We start from the raw sequence: 20744 nt of genomic DNA on the forward strand, positions 1-20744 counted from the left end.
GCTCTCTTTTGATTTTGAGGCCGAGTGATCTGACAGATCACAGAGCCAAGATGGGTGCACCCCTCTCCCCGCATCTTCCTCCTGTGAGTTCAGGTCCACCTGTGGGGGACTGACTGACCCTGGAGGCCTGGAAGGCGGGTAAAAGTGCTTCTTTCTTAAAAGTGCTTCTGTCTGACTGTGTTGCAGGCGTCGCTGTATTCCTTAGCTCTGAAATGCCTTATCAGTCTCTCCACGATCATCCTGCTCGGTCTGATCATCGTGTACCACGCCAGGGAAATACAGGTAACTTAGGTCCTGCTGTTTATGAATGACCCAAAGCCCTACAGTCAGCTTAGAGAAACGCAGGGCAGCAGAGGCTTCTTCCAAGCCGTCATGTCCTTGCTTGAGGTTACAGAAGTCACATACTGTACTGTTATGTTAGCACCTGATCTGTTCTTTCAGGAAGTGGAAAACAACGCAAGGCAAAGTAGCATATAAACATGCAGCATTTTCTGAGATGTATTTGTTGGACTCTTAAGATTTTTACCTCTCTTCAATAGGTGGATCCTCCTCTCCAGTCAGTCACATTTTATTTTCCTTAAAGCTAGTTATGTTCTAGTTTTAATCTAGAATGAACTTGTGTTCTTGTTTGAGACACCTTAGCGGGTGTGTCATTAGGTGATTGTGTCTGTATCATTTTCTATAATTTAGCATAGAGAAGAAAATAGGGTGATGAATTGCTGGCTACTTTTTATAAATGAGATATGGGAAAAGATCTAACCCTTTCCTAAATCTCCCACCGTTAAAAAAAATCCGTGTGAGTTTAGAATGCAAATTCTGTATATCCAGTCATTAAATACTTTTTTAATGTAATTTAAGAGTTAAGGCCACTGTCCTTGTGAGCTGGTTTTTGTTTGTTTTTAGGAAAATATTTATTTTGTTTAAATGCAGCCAAGAGCTCTATATTTGGCTGTTACTAACCATATCAGAATAATCTATAAAATTTATGTGTCATCTATCAGTTGTTAGCCTACAGTCAAAGGAGTATTAAGGCTTTTAAATTAAAATAAGTATAGAGTTTTCAAAAATTAGATAGAAATTTTTTTTTGGCTTAGAATTTCACTATTTGGGAGGTGCAGTGGCTCAAGTTTGTAGTCCTCTTGCACAAGAATTTGCACTATGTATTTTCTGATTTTTTTTTCTTTTTTGAGCAATTGTTAGACATTTGGTTGTACTATGAGACCCTCAGTTTGGGTCATCTTTCTTTAGACTACCTCAGATTTAAGCTGCCTTTCAATTTAAAACATTACATAGGATTTGCTGTTGAAGTAAGTTAGTATTAATTTAAATTGAATTAATTTTAAATTAGAATTAGCAAACACAAACTAAATATGGATGAAATCATTTTAATGATTGCCCAAACAAAATAGTGATGCACATTACTCCAAATGAGGAGGGAGAAATTACTTCACCTTGCCCTTATATTTGTAAAACTTTGAAAAATGTGTTTTTGAGGGGATGAAGTTGGAGAATGATAATTACAAAGAATGAGACTATTCAGAAAGAAATAGTAAAACTGCACTGACAAAATGAGATGAACATACATTTGAATTTTTTAAAGTTTTAACAGTTTACATTGATCTTTAATTCAGTGCTAGTGATGGTGGGCTTTTGAGATTCTTACAAACATTTTAAAGAGATAGTAAGATATAACTTAAACATTAGAAATTTGTCTTTTTATTTTGACTTGAAGAGTAGACAATTAGAGCTACTATATAGGTCTAATGGTCCCTTGACTCAGTTTACAGATAAGGAACCTGAAATCAGCAGAAGTAGCTTGCCAGACCACACAACTAGACAGTGCCCAGTGAGAACCAGCCTTGTCCTAGCTTCCAGGCCATAATGCTTCCCTCTGCGATGTGCTCCCACACGCCAAAAGCCTCAAAACATGAATATTTCTTTTTCTGCAGTTTCCCTCTAAATCCAAAAGTTTGGTATATAAATTTAGTTAAACTTAAAAGATTATTCCAAAATGTTCTTACATATTTTAAAAAATCAAGTTACCTTGAAAACATGTTTTGCTTGGAGGCCAGAGTCATTTTGCTTAATGATTCTGTGATTCTGAAATGAGAGACCTTGCTGGGTTTTATTAAATAGAAGCTTTGTGTTATTGCCTGTTCCCTGTGAAAATCACACAGCTAAACAAGCATTCATGGGGGAGGACGTTTGCTGGTATTAACATCAAGAACAAAGTGTCTTGAAAACACTGACTTTTTAAGAATTATTGGGAGATTTTTTTGAAGTAATTCATAGGAGTCTAAGAAGAGCTACTAAATGTTAACTATCTTAAAAATTGATATCATATTAGAAATCTTAAAATTTACAGAAGTTAATAAAAAACAGGAAATCATATTTTTATAGATTAATGCTTTTAAGCATTCCACTCATTGGCTAATTTAGAGGACCATTTCTGTTATGCATATGCACACATATGTTGATTAGGGTATGTATTGCATGAGTGAGAAAAATGACGTGGAATGACCCTCCATGGCAAATATGCACAGTGAACTTCCTTAATGTTGGGCTACACAAACATTATAGAATATTATATGTTTTAAAATTGGGTTTATTTTATATGATATGTGGTTTCTGTTAAACTAGACTGAAGATAACTTCAAAATGGATGCTTGGGTCTTAATTATTTTGGATGTAGCGTTTTTTACTTGGTGTATTATCCAGAGGCATTTCTCCTTTAAACTGAAACTCCAAATTATTATGTGAGATGTCTTTATTTAAAAAATAAAATAAAATGGAGAAGGGCCAAATAAATGCAAAGACCCTGAACTAGAAGTCAAGAACCAGAAAAAAGTAGAAATGTTCTAATTTTTCTAGAAAGGAGCATCAACAGGGCTGAAACTCAATAAAACTAACTGTTCAGGCTTATATATATGCATGGAAAATGATGAATTGCCCCCCCCCCCGACCTTTTTTTACTTATTGAGGTAACGCTGTAGGTGTATTTTTTTTTCCGTAAAAAGTTTTAAGCTAATGAGCACTTCTCAGCTCACTATAAAGAATTCCAAATATATCAATTAGCTTTGAGTTAATGGACTAAATGCAAAGTTATGCTGTCATTCATAGCATGTCATTGGATGTAGCGTACGACAGTTTTACTTTTCCTTTTTAGCATATCAGTATGATAATCAGATGGTAAAAGGTAGCTAGTGTAGACTTCTGGTGCATGATATGATTTCTCACTGCTTTCCGGAAAAGTAAGTGTTATAGCTGACTTTCTTCTGGCTCTGTGTCCTCTGGAATTGCTTAATGAAGCAAGAGGAGGCCCTGACATTTTCATGGAGAACCTTGGAAAGCAAATCCGTGTGACCTTTTATAAAATGTTTATACACACGCACTCTGGCAAAATAAGATGGTTCAGGTGAGTCATGGACGGAAGTGCTTGAATTAAAACAGTGTAATGGGGAGGCTTTGTAAGACACCAGCTCAGTAAATTTCAGCTTTGGTGTCATTTTTCAGTACCACAGACAGCTCAGTGCACCAGGCAACATTTTGTTCACTTTACTAATTACTTTTACACCTCACTACCAAAAATGAAATCACATTTTAGATCATAATACTTATATAACATCAGATTTAATATGAGTAATTCTTAGCTAAGGTGATATTAGACTTTTTCAGGTGATGTTGAACTTGTTTTCTGTGTCTATCAGTACAGCTAAAAAATAAATGAATGAACACCTAAGTAAACTTTAATAAATGCCTGTGTATCATGACCTTCTGACAAAGGAAAACATGGTAGGGATTATTTTTATACAATCTGGAAAGGTCCCTTGATACTATGTAAGTAGCCTCCCTAACTCAAGTCTCAAGGTCAAATTATAAGAAAAACAGAAGCATGCTTTTCGGCGACTTTTTTTAAACCCCGCTCTGCAGCAGGGTTGGAGATACATCTCTGATGGAATTAGTACAAAACGAAGTTCAACTATTCTTTTAGCTCTTCAACATCAGAAATTTTCAGTGTAGCTTCCACTTTACCATTTCAGCTTCAGTATACTATTATGTTTCTTATAGAGGTAATTTTAGATGAAAGAGATATTTAGTAGTTTGAGGTAGGCAAACGTAAGATTCTAAGCTGAGACAGAAAACCCCTTGGACAAGTGCCTGATCTTTCTGGTTCTCATGGGACTTGGAAGAATGGCAGATGATATACTTTGAATTGGAAAACATTTTCATTTGTTTGTTTTTGTAATATACAGCTGACTTTTGAAAAACATGGGTGAGCTGTGTGGATCCACTTATACGCAGATTTTTTTTTTTCAGTAGATGTAGTGGGCCCTCCATATCCATGGGTTCTGCATCAGCAAAAATACAGTATTCACTGGCTGTGAAACCCTCATACAGAGGGTTGACTTTTTGTTTATGTGAGTTGCAAAGCACTGAAAGTATACATGGATTTTGGTGTCTGTGGGGTTCCTGGAACCAATCCCCTGTGGTTACCAAGGGACAAGTGTAATTATATAATAAATAGCATTAGAGAAAGCACTGACTTTTCTTTGTTACCTTTTGCAATGGAATAACTTTTCATCATCTTTCAAGTTAGCTTTTCAGAGATGGACTCTATCTATAGCTCTATAATTGAAAGAACAAAAATGAAAATTTCTCTTCATTTCTACACCAACACCACAGAAAAGAGGAGAGAGTGAGTGAGGGTGGGGGCCTCACCTGGACTGGTTGGAGAGGGGTGGTCCCTGTCCACTAGTAGGCTCTGTGGTTTGCTATGTGAAGGCTCAAGTCTGAAGAAGAAGGAAAGAATGCTCCCCTTTCTACTTCTACAGAGAACAAACAGATGTCTGTAGAGAATGCAGAAAATACTGCATATAGTTACTATTTTTATTAATAAAATAACCTATACACATAATAAAAGTAATTCAAACAGTACAGCAGAGTTTAGAATAAAAAGTGAAAGTCATGTTCTCTCAGTCATGTTTCCTAGAGGTAACCACTTTTAAGTTTTATATATATACCTTCAGGATTTCAGTAAGGAATATTTAGGTATACACCCATACCTCTCTTATATTCTGTAATATATCTTGGATGTTTATCCTCAGCAGCAGTAGGGACCTAGTTCATTTTTTTTAGCAGGTACATAAGATCCTATTGTATGGATGTAGTATGGTTTACCTCACCAGGCCTGATCTGAGAGCTGATAGGCAATTTGGAGTTTTCTAAGATTTTGCTATTACAAGTAATATTAAAATAAACATCCTTTTTTATTTATTTTAATTATTTGGAGTATTTACATACAGTAAATTTTCAGCAGTAGGAATGCTGAATCAAAGGGAGTTTGCATTTTAATGGAAAGATATTTCCCACTAGCCCTCTAGAAAGGCCGTCAGAGTTTATATCTCTGGTTTGCCACACATTATTCCTCTACAGCATTGTCAACACTGGATTCTATAGAAAGATTTTTTTAAGGAAATCTGAAAAGTTTACCATCTTCTTGCAAAAAATTTTTTTCATGACAAATTGTTTAAGAACAAAGCTCAAGGCCTCAGGCTTCTTTGCATCTGTTTTCCAATATTTGGCAGTGCATTATCTAATCTGCCAGCAAATGGAGTTATCAGAAGCAAGTGTTTGCCAGAGTTTTGTTATTTCAGTTTAAAAAAATTGGAGGAGGTTGTTAAAGATGAAGGAAGCTAAAGAAGTAGAGGAAATTATCTTGGATTGGTCTTAAGGTTTCTGTTACAGTAGCTTCATGCACCTATGAGGTAGATAAAAATTGTAACAACAGGTTGAAGGTAAGACTCCAAAAGATAGTGAGGTAGAAAAGTTGCCTGAATTTCTTTGTTGAGTGGTGTTCGGCTCAGTAACTGATGTCTATATTGCCAGCAACCTCTACATCAGAAGTAATGAGATGCTTAGTCCCTTTGACTTTGTGTATACACTGTAGTAACGAAATCACTCAGGACTAATTTTCTCCACCTGCCTGTGTAAAGATCTCTGCATTATTAATGGGCGTAACGCTAAATAAAGCGATCCTGGTGTGTTTACAGAGCAGCATCACAAATGAATGAAGAGTGGAACTTTAGGTTTACCACAAATGGGTTTTCTAGAGCTTCCAACCTGTTTCTGGGCCATGTTTTGTACAGCTTGGAGATAAGGGCACTGTGGGCTGTCATCATCCCAAACCACATTTGGCAGGGAGCACCAAGGCAGCCTGCATTGATTTAACTTCAAAGAAGTTACGTTCGGTCAGGATAGAAAGCGGTTTTGTGGGGTTGTTTTAGAGAGAATTTCTACTCATTAAGAAATAATATAGTATTTGCTACTTTGGGAGTACATTTTAGACCTGAAACTCCTTAAGATTTCTATTTATAAAACTAGAAAACACATGGAGGAATCTTACTTATTATTAGGCCTAGTATCCCACCCAGCACAGGAATGTCCTCTGTGTCATCTTCAGTAAAAGTGAGTCACCCAGTTCCTGTTTGAACTCTTTTCCCAAGATTGTCAGTTCATACATGTACAAGCCTGTTTCATTCTTAGACAGCTCTTATTTTTAGTAAGATTTTTATGTTCAGGAGAAGTCTCATTTATTCCATATTGAACATTTAAAAAGTTTTTGAGGTCTGCAAATGCAATGAGGAATAAGACAGGAGAGGCCCTTTCCTCTTGGAGCTGATATTCCAAGGAGGAGGGGTTAAGGAGAGACAAAAAAAATTAATAATAAAATTCTTCGAAGTTGTGATAAATTCCCTAGGGGAGAGATAAAGGGCTGAGATAGAAAGTTGGGGCCGGGCGCGGTGGCTCAAGCCTGTAATCCCAGCACTTTGGGAGGCCGAGGCGGGTGGATCACGAGGTCAAGAGATCGAGACCATCCTGGTCAACATGGTGAAACCCCGTCTCTACTAATACGAAAAATTAGCTGGGCACGGTGGCGCGTGCCTGTAATCCCAGCTACTCAGGAGGCTGAGGCAGGAGAATTGCCTGAACCCAGGAGGCGGAGATTGCGGTGAGCCGAGATCGCGCCATTGCGCTCCAGCCTGGGTATCAAGAGCGAAACTCCGTCTCAAAAAAAAAAAAAAAAAAAAAAAAAAAAAAAGAAAGTTGGGAGGTAAGGTTTGCATACATCAGACGGGACCATCAAGGGAGAACTTTCTGAGGAAGTGACATTTAAACTGATACATAAAGGGAAAAACCAGTATTGCCAGAGTCTGGAAACTGCCTGTGTCAAGGCCTCATGACCAGGAATTTACTGTGCTGAAGCAAATGAGAGCAAACCAGCGTAGCCCAAGCAGGAGCAGAATGGTACCAAATAGAGTGGGAAGGGATGAAGGGGCCTGATTTTTGAGGGTCTTGAGGCCATGGTAAGGATTTTTGGATTTTTTTTTTCTGATGTGCAGTAAGGAAGTCAGTTAACAGTTTAAAGCAGTCAAGGCTCATGATCCTACTTAATATTTAAGCAGGCTTTGTTTTGATGCTGTGAGAATTGGTCTGGAGACTATTAGCAGGTTGTTGGCAAGCTGTTTCATAGAGAGAGATGATGCTCACCTGGCTTAAAAGTACTGTTCTGCTCCTGCTTGGGCTCTGCTGGTTTGCTCTCCTTTGCTTCAGCACAGTAAATTCCTGGTCATGAGGCCTTGACACAGGTAGTTCCCAGACTGTGGCAATATTGACTTCTTCCCCTTTATGTCTCAATTTAAATGTCACTTGTAGCAGCCACAGAGATGAGCAGTGGGCTGTTGCTTCTGTTGGAGGTAGAATGGACTTACCAGTGGATGGAATGTGGTAGGTAAGTGCAAGGGCCAATGCAAAGATGATTGATAGGGTTCTGGTTGGAGCAACTGAGTGTGTTATGCTGAGAAGGAAAGACTCAAATGGAGGAGCAGGGTGTAGAATCAGGGATTTCTTTTGGCATAATATATTTGAAATTCTGCTGATCGTATATAAGAGTCTGGAGTGCAGAGGAAGTCTGTACCGGATATTTAAATTTGGGAGTTATCAGCACAGAGACTATTTAAACCCACAGGAATTGATGAAATCACAGAGAGAGAATAGAAAAATGAGAAGGTTGAGAGTTGATCATTCTCTGACATCTAGAGGTTGATTAAAGGAAGAACTAGAAAGAGGAGACAAGAATGAATTGTCCCTGAGGTGAAGGAGGCTAGGTTTTAAGAAGGGCACCGCACTCTATATTGAATGCTACCAAGGTCTGTTAATATGGGGTAGAGAAGTGCTTTTTGGATTTGGCAAATTGAAGGTCATTGCTGACCTTGATAAGCAGTTTCAGTGGAATGCTAGAGACAGAAACAGACTGTAACTTCTAGCATAAAAGAATAAGTTGATTTCCCTTTTCATGGGATCACAGAGCAAATGTTTGAACATTAGATCCATTTAAATACCCTCCTAGTTAAATAGTCCCAGTTTCTTTGAATATTGAATTCAAAGAAACATTGAATGTTTCTTTGAATTCAATATTCACATCCTTCTGGACTTACTCAGTTACATTGAACTTCCTCCTCAAATGAGGTCAAAAACATACCCAGCACTTTCAGATAGGATCTTCCAGTGGGGTTTTTACCTTTCTTCATCGAATATGCTGTATCATATTGACTCTTATTAGTCTAAAATGGTCACTGCTTCACAGAAGCTTGCCCAGTGACACTCATAAAATTTTTACTGAGCTAAATGCTCAGCTTTACATTTAATAACCTTTTTAAATAGCATCTTGGTTTCAGACAAGTATATCAGCCTGTCAGAATTGTTTGAATCATAATGCTAATATTTATTTGACAAACATTTGTTTGGGTTTGGAAAATTCTGTGTATGGACTATCTGTGGAATAGGCAAGACTCCAGCGTTTAAATTGGTGCTAAATTCTGTTCCAGAAAGGTGGTCAATATTGGTGGCTCTGACTCGGTTTGCATACCTGCCATTGACACATTTGACTCGTCTTTCCTAGTTTTGTGCTAGCTGTGAGTTTGAAAAGCAAACCTTTGGACAAACCAAGGTCAGAGTTTAGAAGCAGGCCCATTTTGTTGTTGTGAGCCATCTGCTCATCCATGATGTTTGAACTCTCTGAACTCTATTAGCCAGCTCATATTTCTCCAGTTTGTGTACAAGAATTTTATGAGGACTGCCTGATCCCTTGTTAAAATCCACATTTTTTTGTGTGTAAACTACAGTGTTAGGATCTTTCAGTCTAACAGTGATATCCAAGAAGGAAATAAGACTGATTTGCTTGTAATTTTGGTATATAATATAGGCTTCATGACCTAATCCCTTTTCTCTTAAAAATTGTGTTTTCTCCTTCAGATTATAAAATTAATAACTATTCGTTTTAGAACATTTGTAAAACATAGGAAAATATAAAAAGTAATATAAATTAGCCTAATCTTGCCACCCAGAGATGACTATTATTTATGTTACCATGTATTTATATAAAGTATATGGACATGCTATTTGATACGTTGCTATATAAGGAAATTTTATATTCTCTTCATATAACTTTTTATTGTGTTTCCTCATATTTAAACATTATTAATATTGTAGATGCAAGTTTTTTTTTCCCATTACACAGATATAATCAATTTAATTATTTTCCCTATTTTGGACACTTAAAAATTAGAAATAACATAATGTAAACATTTTTTTATAACAAATACCCTTGAAGATTAGGGTGATTTCCTAAGGATAAACTGCCAAGAGAGAAATACTGAATTAAAGGGTATTATTTAAGACAATTGATAGCTTGTAAAAATATTCTCCCAAAAGTTTTTATCGGTCCTTTTATTTTTTAAGTGCTTTCAAACCACTTTATTAAATGTGGCTCATTGAACTGATATGGTGATTTCTGGAGTATCTAGGCCCAGTATGCCAGACAGTATTGAGTACCGTGCTGTGTAAATCTGGGAATTTGCTTCTCTGGGTCTCCTATACTTTTCCTAATTCTCCATGATCTTGATTTTGAAATATTGGCTAAAAAGGCTTCTAAAAGGAAATCCCTTTTGAATAATTAAAGACAATTACGTAGAAACAATAGGAAAGCAATATGGGAAGATAACTTTGTTTCCAGATATTCCCAATTGTTTTCATTGTGGGAATGTTTAAAAGCCATGATTTCTAACAATTTTCTCTCTAAACTTTCTTGCTGAGTAAAGCAATAGGACTCTCCTTTGTGTTGACTGTTTTTACAACGTAGCTTTGTGGCTCTGTGTCCTTGCTCTGGAGCAGTCTGCCTGGGCTCCTTCCCAGCTCTGCCGCTAATCAGCTGTGTGACCTTGGACAAGTTACTTAATCTCTCTGAACTTCAATTTTCTTGTCTGTAAAATGGGGAATATAGAGTACCTTTCTCATGGGGTTGTGAAGATTAAGTGAGTTAATATATGTATATGTGTATATATATAAATTATACATATACGTATATTACTTAGAACACTGCCTGGCATGCGGTAAGGGCTATTTACATGTCAGCTGCTGGTTGTTGTTCACTACTTTGGAGTTTGTTGAAGTGGAAGGGTAGGAACTGGAGTCTAGCTTCTCTGGGCTTTAGAAAATAATGATTTTTCCCCCCTTTTCTTGTGAAACTTATGAGAGAGAACAGGAAAAAAAAGTGGCCATTCAAGCAGTGTTTATTAGTTTATTAACACTTAATCTAGGGTGTGTGTGTGCAAGCACATGCATATTTTTAAACAAAAGCTTTTGCTATCTGTTAAGGACAGCCATTTGTTTTTTAAACAGATTTAGTTCTGAATCTTCCTGTGAGCAGGTTGACTATCTTAGGAGAGACGTAATAATTTTGTCTTTTAGGTTTCAGATCTGTGATGAGTGTTCAGATACTATGATGTTAGGCTAACAGTTTTTACCAATATGGTCATTTTCTCCATAAATTTACCATGGGTGTGGCTTCGTCCTGGAATCAAGGCCCTTTCTATGCTGCATTAACTCCTTTAGGCATCACAGCTGACTGCCTCTTTTCACCACTAATTAGGACCCTGGTGACTTAAAAGAGTAAAGTGAAGCACTAAGAAAAGTAAGCAGAGGGAGTAATTTGGATGATGGAAAATTCTGGTGTTAAACTCCTGCTGAAAGGATAAGAGGAAGTAAACAGCCCTAGGCATACATGTAAATGACTGTAGTTGGTAGTATACCTGTCTGTATCCTTTGTAGGTTTACAGGATATTTCAATAGAAAGTGCTTTTTCTCTTTTTCTGGACTGGGTTTATTTCTGGTGAGGGTTTTGTTTCCTTTGCTACCCTCAACCACAGTGCTTGGAGTACAGTGGTCTGAAAGAACTAGGAAGAATTTCTGTGTGTAAATATGATAAGTAACATCTTGAAACATTTTGGGTGTAGTGATTGTCTTGCTTTTTATCAGGGAGCTTGTATCTTTTCTGTTTTGTTTCAAATAATCATGAATTGAATCTACATTATTCCAGTACTTCCCTTAGAACAATGTGTTACCGTTGGGTGAGTTTTGGACTTTGCTTTTCAAATTTATGAGACACATTGGGATTTATACATTGTAAACTTGAATTATGTAGACCATTCTAACAACTGATATTCTACATCAATAATGTGTCCTTTGCTTTCTTTAATATTCTGGGCATTTTTGCCTAATTATATAACTATCTGTAGTGATTATCTAGTTTTAAGTTGGGATTGTTTTCAGATAATTTGGCCACTGAGACTTTATTGTCTGGTTATTGAGTTAGTTGTCATCTGTCAGGAAGCTTTCGTGTTCCAGGGGAAATTCTATGCAATATTTGCATATTCGTTTTGACAAGACATACTGATTTTTCGGAGAAAGTATAAAACACTATAGTATGCTTATCATGCTTTTCACCTTGGATAATACTCCTTAGAATAGTGTCTGCTGTCACATGGTTAAAAACTGCATGGGTGCTAATTCATGAACTGTTTAATTTTTTACTGAGTGGCTAAGAGAAACTATACCCTAGCTTTGAATAGTAAAGTATTTAAGAAATTGATAGTAGAGTAAGAAATTGAAAAGTAATGATGAGGCTGAATATCAAAGTCTTATGTATATAATGTAACATAAAAGTGATGACTGTGGGATGTATCATAGTGATCTCGTGCTTTTTCAAAGGTACATCTAATACTTTTAGATGTGTACCCAAGCAAAGGTATTCGCTGAAAACTTGGTTTTATTTATGTGGAATTAACTATGAAGTTTTAAGACTTAAAAGTCTTAGCTTTTAGAAGCATGCTGTAGGTCAATTTTGATATAGGTAAATCATCTCTTACTTGGAAAAAGTCATGTCAGTTTGTTTCTTGAGGTGAGGATACCTGAAGGTGTATTTATTTAGCTATACATGTAATTGGTTTAAAAACCTTTAGCTTACTGCTTGAACCTCTTGGTAATGTTGCAAATTTTAATACTGTTGTTGAAAAATATTTTGAGTTAGAATTTTAATTCATCATTAGTATTTTAGTCAATTTACTAGTTGTTCTTATTTATCAACATCAAAGAGAATATTTAATAAAAATGCATTTGAGCCGACTTCTACAATTTAAGCAGGGGTGATACAAAGAGAAATCTCCAATATGCTTATTACTATTATTTTGCAAAAAGAAAGCAAAAACAACACAGTTCGGGGATGAAAACTAATTTTTAAAACTATTTTTGATTTTGTATTCACTGGCTCTTGTGGAGTTTTTATATCATTTAAAAAAAGAGACTCACCCTGCATATATGTATTTTTTCCTTTAGCATATCTGTTTCACACAGTCTCTTTTATCTTTTTGACAACCGTACATATTTTTCAGTTAAGTTTTGACCACGTTCTGCTTCACGTCTCCCAATGTGTCCTTTGGGTGTTTCTTACACTGGGGGATGAAGATCCAGCCCACTCACTGTCATGTTCACTGTCTCAGTCTGGTGCTGTGTATGCAGATTGCTTCAGTGGCAGCTATTTAGAAATAATGTATCCATCAAACATGTCTTATACAAGTAGCCACAGAAGGAAAGGGGACTTGTGTTTAGGACTTTGTCCCTCAAACCCATGTCAGAACATTCTTCCTGAACAGAGACCACACAGAGCACTCAGTGGGCAAGCATCTGCTCTGCAGTATTTACCCAGCAGCAAGAGGTCTCCTCTGCACCAGTGTGCAAGAAAACAGGTGGCCACAGCAAGGTTATCAGTGTGATAGAGGGTGAGCAGAAGTCTCATCTTTAAAACCCCAATTATGACATGCTGCCATATGGGAACACAATTCAGCAAATGAAAAGCAATAGAATTGGGAGGCTGATGGTAGGGAAACGATAGGCTCAGATGCCCTTGTGACATATGTTGTATCTGCATTTCCAGGCTGATTGCAAATTTTCTTTAGTTTGCTCACATTTCCTCTCTCCTCTGTTGTGTGAATGATGACCTGTACACTCAGTGGGGTCCAAGCTGTCGATTTATTTTTAATGTTTTTCTTAAACATAATGGGGGAAATTACAATGAAGTGTTACAATGTACTTTTCCTTAGCAAGGAGATAAAGAGAACAGGTTTTAAAATCATCTCATTGGCCAGGCACAGTGACTCACACCTGTTATCTCAATGCTTTGGGAGGCTGAGGAGAGAGGACTGCTTGAAGGAAACCAGGAATTGGATACCAGCCTGGGGAACATAGGAAGACTCCATCTGTGCAAAAATAAATAAAACACTTAGCTGGGTGTGATGGTGCATACCTATAGTCCCAGCTACTCGGGAAGATGGCTTGAGCCCAGGAGTTCAAGGCTGCAGTGAACTGATTGCACCACCATCCTTTAGCCTGTACAGCAGAGTGATCCCCTGTCTCTTAAAAAAAACTTTAAAAAAATTATCTCATTGACTTTATTTCAAATTTGCCTAGTGGCTCCTTTTGAGGAACAGCTCTCCCTACCCCGTGGTCACAGAGACCCCCACTGTCTGTGTGTACATAACCTATCCCTTTTTCAACCTCCCCAGCCTTGTTTGCATTGAGGAATATTCCTGGGAACATTTGCTGTGTTTTGAGAATACCAGCCATGTCAGGATTCCTACTCTGCCTCTGATCCTAAGGGACATATTGAGGATCCCTGATCCTCTCTAATCCCCTTAGGTGCATCATTATGACTGGAGGGTGGAAAATAAGCATAAGCGTAACATTTTTCAGTCATATTGGATGGTATCTGTTGCTTGTACTCATGTTTATGTTGAGTGTTAAAAGTTTGTGAGAAGCAGAAGAGCTGCTGCTTGAAGGCGATAGATGCCACCTGGCTGGGTCTGTCACTGTCCAGCAGGGTGTGGGTGGCAGCACAGAGTGTAGACCCCAAGAGGACAGTGTAAGAGGAGAAGCCCGAGGGACGCCTTCTATCTAGACAGACACTTGTGCCTCTGGAAAGCAGCCCAGATGCCAGTTAAGAACTTTGGCTCTGGATCCAGACAGATTTGAGTTAGAACTCAGTTTTTCTCTGTGTGACCATGAGAAGACAGTTTTACCCTTCCCACACTTATTTTTTCATCTGTAAAAGGGAAATGATCATTGTACCTATCTCATTAGATTGTTTACAGGATTCAGGGGGACAAGGTTTATGAAGAATCTAGCATGATACCTGGCACATCATAAATGCTCAGTAAGTGCTAACTTCTGTTGTTCTCTATCATTATTGTTACTACTCTTCTGTCTTTATTATTATTAAGTAAATACTGTAGCCTTTGCAAGGAAGCAGAGCCTAGAGGCTAGGAGGATCTCACCGTGGGAAGGGGAAAGGCAATAATGCACCATATTTCAAGGTAACCTTGCTGAAAGTTCTGGTAAGAGGGACAATGGGAAGAGAAGGCAAATATTTGCTTAGATAGAACATAGATTGGCAAACCACAGCCCATGGGCCAAATCCGTTCCCTGAACAAATCTGGCCAAAAAAAAGTTTTGTGGAACACAGCCATGCCCATTTGTTCAGGTATTATATATTGCCGCTTTTGTGCTACGATGGCAGAATTGAGTAGTTGCAACAGAGGCCACATGGCTGGTGAAATTAAAAATATTTGCCTTCTGGTCCTTTACAGAAAAATCTTGCCAACCCCTGAGTTAGAGAAGATGATGGTAGGCAGAGGCAAGGAGAAACATGCCTGAAAGTGTTTCTTCTGCCTTTGCATCAAAAGCTATTTTATTCTTTATTCTGAGTTTTACTAAGGAAAGTGTGTGGTGGGCAGAGGTTCAGGTAGATGCCAGTTTGGAAGTGCAGATTTTTGTAGGTGCAAGGCCTTCTGCTATGGCCCATGATCTCAGGTTTCTGTACAGGAGTTTATACCCCGGGATTGAGGTGGAATTGTATGTTGAATTAGGTTTACATCATTGCATGCATGAGAATGGCTGTAGTTGAAATTTCTGGAGCCTTAGGGTTGGGAGTCATTTTCAGGAGGGGCAGTAAGGAGAGAATGGCCTTGTTTGAGCCTTGGTGCTGCATAACTTAGTTTAAGAAAAGCTAAGAATCTCATTGAGGCTAGCTTTTGTTCTATGTCAGTCAATGTGGCTTGCCTCAATCAAGAACTGAGTCTCATTTGTTTTATGTTATGAAGAAAATATTTTATAGCTGACTGTTCTTTAACTTTGTATTTTGCCATAAAAAAGCCACAAATTAGGGTGAGAAGCAGTAAAGTGTGTTTGTTTTTATCTTTTGGTCTGAAGTTGTGGCAGCATGTATAATTTATTAATTTGCTTACTGCTGTTTCTAGTCATTAAAGTTATATTTCATGCAAATAATCTCCACTCTGAGCTGCCTACTGGCAACTCCCCTCGGAAGTCCCTCAGGGCCACAGCTCAGCACCTCCCAGCCTTGTCATTCCTCTCAGGCCTCCTTGTGGTAGCTGACATTTGCTGTCTTAGAGAAGGGCACCATGTCCTCCTGGGGCCCCAGGGAGGACCCTTGCCATCCCTTTTCTCCTGCCCATTTTGCCACACACTTGCAAGAGTCACCAGGATACTGTGGCCACTCCCTCCTAGTGTCCTTGGCATTCTGCTGACATTTGCTCTCTGCTGACATTCTTGTGCGTTGGTTCTGATTTCCAAACTTATTGACTCTTCCCAGGTCCTCCTGTAATCTCTTTTACGAATGTACTTAGTGAATATTTTATAAATATTATATAGCATATTATATGTTATACTGTGACAGTATAATATATACCATCTATATTATATATAAAGTGTAAAAATATGTAAGTATAGAAAATTAATGATATTGTGTGTTATACATGTCATTTACTTAATCATTTTTTTATTTATATTATTTTCAGCTTAGACTTAGTATTTTTCTTTAACTCACTTCTTTTAGTCCCATCTTAAGTAACAATAGCCATGAGATTGTGGGTTGTAGTACAATTACCTTTGTTTTCTAATATACAATACAGTAAAACTGTAAATAAACAACATGCCTCCTGGACTCATCTCAAGGAACATGGAAAACTCCTTTTGGGAATTCCTGTGTCAGTTGTTACTGTTTCCTTCTGACGTATATTAATGTAGTCTCCTGCTTCCCTCCCGCTGCTTCTTTCTGCTGGTCCATCTCTGCTGTTGCGAGAATATCTGCCCCAAACACAAACATGGTGCTGTCACAACGATTCTAAAATGATGCCATGGCTCTCTCTCGTTTCATGATGACATTCTGTAATGTTGATTCCTGCAGTTCAACACAGAGCTACAGACTTTCAAAGAGAAAGGGATCATGATGCAATCCCAGGTTTTCCAAACTTCTTACCAGTGATTTCCCACAACTAATAATAGGTGTGAGTTTCAGTTTGTCATCTGGAAAATAAGGGTAATAGTGCCCATCTCATGAGCTACTGTGAGAATTCTGCTATGCTTAGCCCAGTGCTAGACACATAATCACACAGACTGTTACATTTGTATTTTCATTGTTGTATTAACCATCATTAATCATGACCTCTGTGACCCTTAGTTTCTCATATGTAACTGGGGGTGAGGCATCATGAGGTTTTTGTTAGGATTGCACAGTAGGTTTGGGAAGCAGTTAGGGTGAGAGAGAGTAGTGAAGTGCCTGGTATGACATGTGGCCTTTGGGGTCCTCTAATGCAGGCCATGATTACAGTAGCACTTATCAGACTGTCTCTCAGTTGAGAGAGCAGCTCCCTGGGGGCAGGCATCATGTTTGGTTCTGCCGGACGTTCCAGGGATGAGCAGTCTAGTAAACAGATCTGCAGTGGATGCATCCAGGGCTCTCACATCTCGTGTGTGGTGGCCATCTAAATAGTCACTGTGTTTTCATCTGTGGAGTGGGTATAGCCCTCCTTGTTCCTTCTTCTTGGTTTACCAAAGGCTAATTAAGAATGTGGATAAAATAAGCTATCTTAGAAGAGATAGGATGGCAATCTAATAAACTAATAATAGTCTAATTAATGTGCTTTTTCTTAGCATCAATTTTTTTTCTACTCTTTTTTCTGCCATAATGTTCTGTATCACTAAAGAAATTTAGCTTTTTTTTTTTTTTCTTTTTTTTTTTTGAGGCAGAGTCTCACTCCGTTGCCAGGCTGGATTGCAGTGGAGTGATCTCAGCTCACTGCAATCTCTGCCTTCCAGGTTCAAGCAATTCTCCTGCCTCAGCCTCCCAAGTAGCTGAGACTAGAGGCATGCACCTCCACACCCAGATAATTTTTGTATTTTTAGAAGAGACAGAGTTTCACCATGTTGGTCAGGATGGTCTTGATTTCTTGACCTTGTGATCCGCCCGCCTTGGCCTCCCAAAGTGCTGGAATTACTGGTGTTAGCCACCGCAGCCGGCTGGGAAGTTTAGCTTTTAACACTTTGTTGTCTGACTTTAGATTATTAAAATAGATAATGAAATGACTGGCAGTACAGTCAGAGATCGTTGGTTGAAATTATTGCAGTGCCTTTGTTTCTATTATAGCTGTACTGAAAGAGATAGATTTTGTAGTTTGGTTGTAAGATTTGGCTGAAATAAATACAAAAACAAATGTGGCTAGATGCACAGATTAGCTTTAGATATCTCACCGGTATAATAAGAGACACAGACCCCTTTGTGGACCCCCTTCTATCCCTCCAAGAGAGATCACAGCATCTCCACTGTGACTGTCCTCTTCTAATTCTTGATTTTATAAAATACCCTCTGATTTTTTTTTTTAGCTCATCTCTGACATCACCTCCTCTGTGAAGCCTTCTCTCATTATTTCAGATATTTTATTCTCTTTCTTTTCTGAGCAACATTTGTGTTTGTTACTGGTTTTGTATAATTGAGTTTTTAAGCCTCTTCTAGTGGTTTTCTGTGGCTATGTTTTACCTTCTCAAGACCAGTTACACATCTTTTGCTCCTAAAGCTGCAACATAAGCTGTGCCAGTGTATGCTACCATCCAATGTTGCTGTGGAACTGAACTAGGAGAGGGGCAGGACAGGTGTCCTCATGATAGCACTGGGCAATGCAAGGATGGGGAGTTAGATACCTGTCTGTTGATGGTTCAGATTCTTTTTTAACCTGGAATAATGTGATAGTGTTCATGGATCTGGACAATTCCACTTGCAAGAGAATGACAGATTATTATCCTATTAATAGATTAACAATGAAGTTCATGTTCTCTCCTGTATATATTTCCTATATTTTAATCATGGATCAGCAGTAGGCTTTGAAAATGGTTGCACAGAGGGTAGCAACATAGAAGACCTGGCATATGTTTTCTTTTTGTTTACCATTACTATTCTGCAGTGCAGTCCGTTCCTTCAAGAGCTGTTAAAATGGGATTTCCAGCTTTATTGGTTAGTCTTAAAAGTGACCATCCCTGGATTCTAACTCCCAAGTGAGTGTCACCTCTCTTCCTTTCTGTGGTATACAGCCATTGGAGAGGTTTACTAAATAAAGTAAAGTTTTGTCTGTAGTGGATATTCCCCAGCCTGAACTCGAGTCCTAATTGTTCGATGTGTAGATATCTATGTGAGCTTATTGCTTCTCTTGGGAAAACAGTTAATTTCTAGTCCCATGTTTAACTATATATTGGCATTTACGTTCTGCGTGCCATGTGATCACATTAGGAGATGCAAGTAACTCTGCTTTGAAGCACGAGATATAGATGGTCTCTTTCTATGGGTGTTGGAGACAGAGAAAGAATGCTAGTGGAGAAAAGCCACCGAGCACAGGACTACTTTTCCTCTCAGGAGTCAGTAGTTCTGTTGTCTTAGAAGAGACTTTTATTCCATTTTCCCATTTGTGCCACAAAATAAACTTTCTACCACAAAACAAATGGATGGATGGCATCTGCTCTCACAACTCCAGTCATATGTCCAACCCTGGAAATGGGCCACTCCAAGGATTAGCAGCTTGCTTCAGTTAAATCCAGGTGATTGGGCCTGTCTGCTCATGTTCAGAATTTCTTTGTGGGTTGTTTGTGTTTAATATCATGCCTAGCTTTACAAAAGTGTTTCAGTGAACTTTTTATCAGTGTGTGAACTGTCTTGAATACAGCAGATGAAGTTAATAGAACAAATTAGTATCTTAGTTAATAAGTGTCAGTTAAGAATCAGTCAATCTACAGACTGAAAGGGGGGTTGGCAAATGAATATCTAAGAAAAGTATTTTCTAGTTTGCCCAGATACCAAGCTGTGCTAACTTAACCACTCTGTGACCTTTAGTGGGAAAACTCTTTAGCTGGGTTTTATGCAGTTATCTGAAGGGTTTGCCTAAGTTTTTCTTAGTGTAAGTCCCCTGTTCCCAAATTTGACCCTCCTCTTGACAGTGTGGTCTATGTGTGTAGACCCAGTACTTTCCTATTGCTCTCTCATTAATATAGCATTTGGTGATTCTCTCAAATACTAGATGTGGCTGTAAAGGTAGCAAGAGGAAAGTGATATTTCTCAAGGAATAAGCTAAAAGATTGACTGCCTGGCTGTGAATATGGTCTTAGAGGGGAAGGTGAGATAAAGGGAAGATACTAGAAGACATAATAAGCCCCACTTAATGCTTTTTTTTGAGACGGAGTCTTGTTCTGTCTCCCAGGCTGGAGTGCAGTGGCATGATCTCGGCTCACTGCAACCTCCGGCTGGAGTGCAGTGGCATGATCTCGGCTCACTGCAACCTCCGCCTTCTGGGTTCAAGGGATTCTCCTGCCTCAGCCTCCCAAGTAGCTGGGACTACAGGCATGCACCACTACACCCAGCTAATTTTTGTATTTTTAGTAGAAACAGAGTTTCGCCATGTTGTCCAGGCTGGTCTTGAACTCCTGACCTCAAGTGATTTGCCTGCCTCAGCCTCCCAAAGTGCTGTAATTACAGGCATGAGCCACTGCGCCTGGCCCACTTAATGCTCTTAAGTGCATGTGGTACATGGACAAAGGCCACCGACACGACTAATGAGGAAAATTGTGGTGCACTATAAAAGGAGGCAGGGTGTGTTTGCTTCATGCTTTATGGCTATATTTTAGAAAGGTAAAATAACTAGTATGTATCAAAATAACTAATATATATCATGCGCCCACTGGGAACAAGCACTGTGCTAGGTACATTATACACGTTGTCTCATTTCATCTACAGTGTAATTCTTATTCAGCCAGTGAATAGCAAAGTTGAGAATCAAATTCAAACCTGTGACTTTGAAGGTTCTTTTCTTTTTGCAGTAGGGCCTTTACTGTTAGGTGTGATTTTATCTGGAATACATGAGAAAAATTGTACCACTTTTTTCTGTCAGTTATAATCACAAAACAAAATAAACACCTCTTAAAAACTTATGATATTCAAACACTTGGTTTACTTTAATACA

General features: G+C 38.3%; 1 protein-coding gene across 1 annotated transcript in view; it reads left to right on the plus strand.

The window, feature by feature from the left end:
- KCNN2 (potassium calcium-activated channel subfamily N member 2) overlaps window positions 1–20744 on the plus strand; it is a 140301-nt gene that overhangs the window by 1976 nt on the left and 117581 nt on the right. Inside the window, exon 2 of the mRNA XM_012470086.2 lies at window positions 187–282. Within this exon, the coding sequence (XP_012325509.1) occupies window positions 187–282 (96 nt within the window). The remainder of the gene's footprint in view (window positions 1–186; window positions 283–20744) is intronic.

The sequence above is a fragment of the Aotus nancymaae genome, unplaced genomic scaffold (genome assembly GCF_030222135.1).
Source record: "Aotus nancymaae isolate 86718 unplaced genomic scaffold, 86718_ANA_hifiasm-v0.15.2.pri h1tg000014l, whole genome shotgun sequence".
Taxonomy (NCBI): Eukaryota; Metazoa; Chordata; class Mammalia; order Primates; family Aotidae; genus Aotus; species Aotus nancymaae.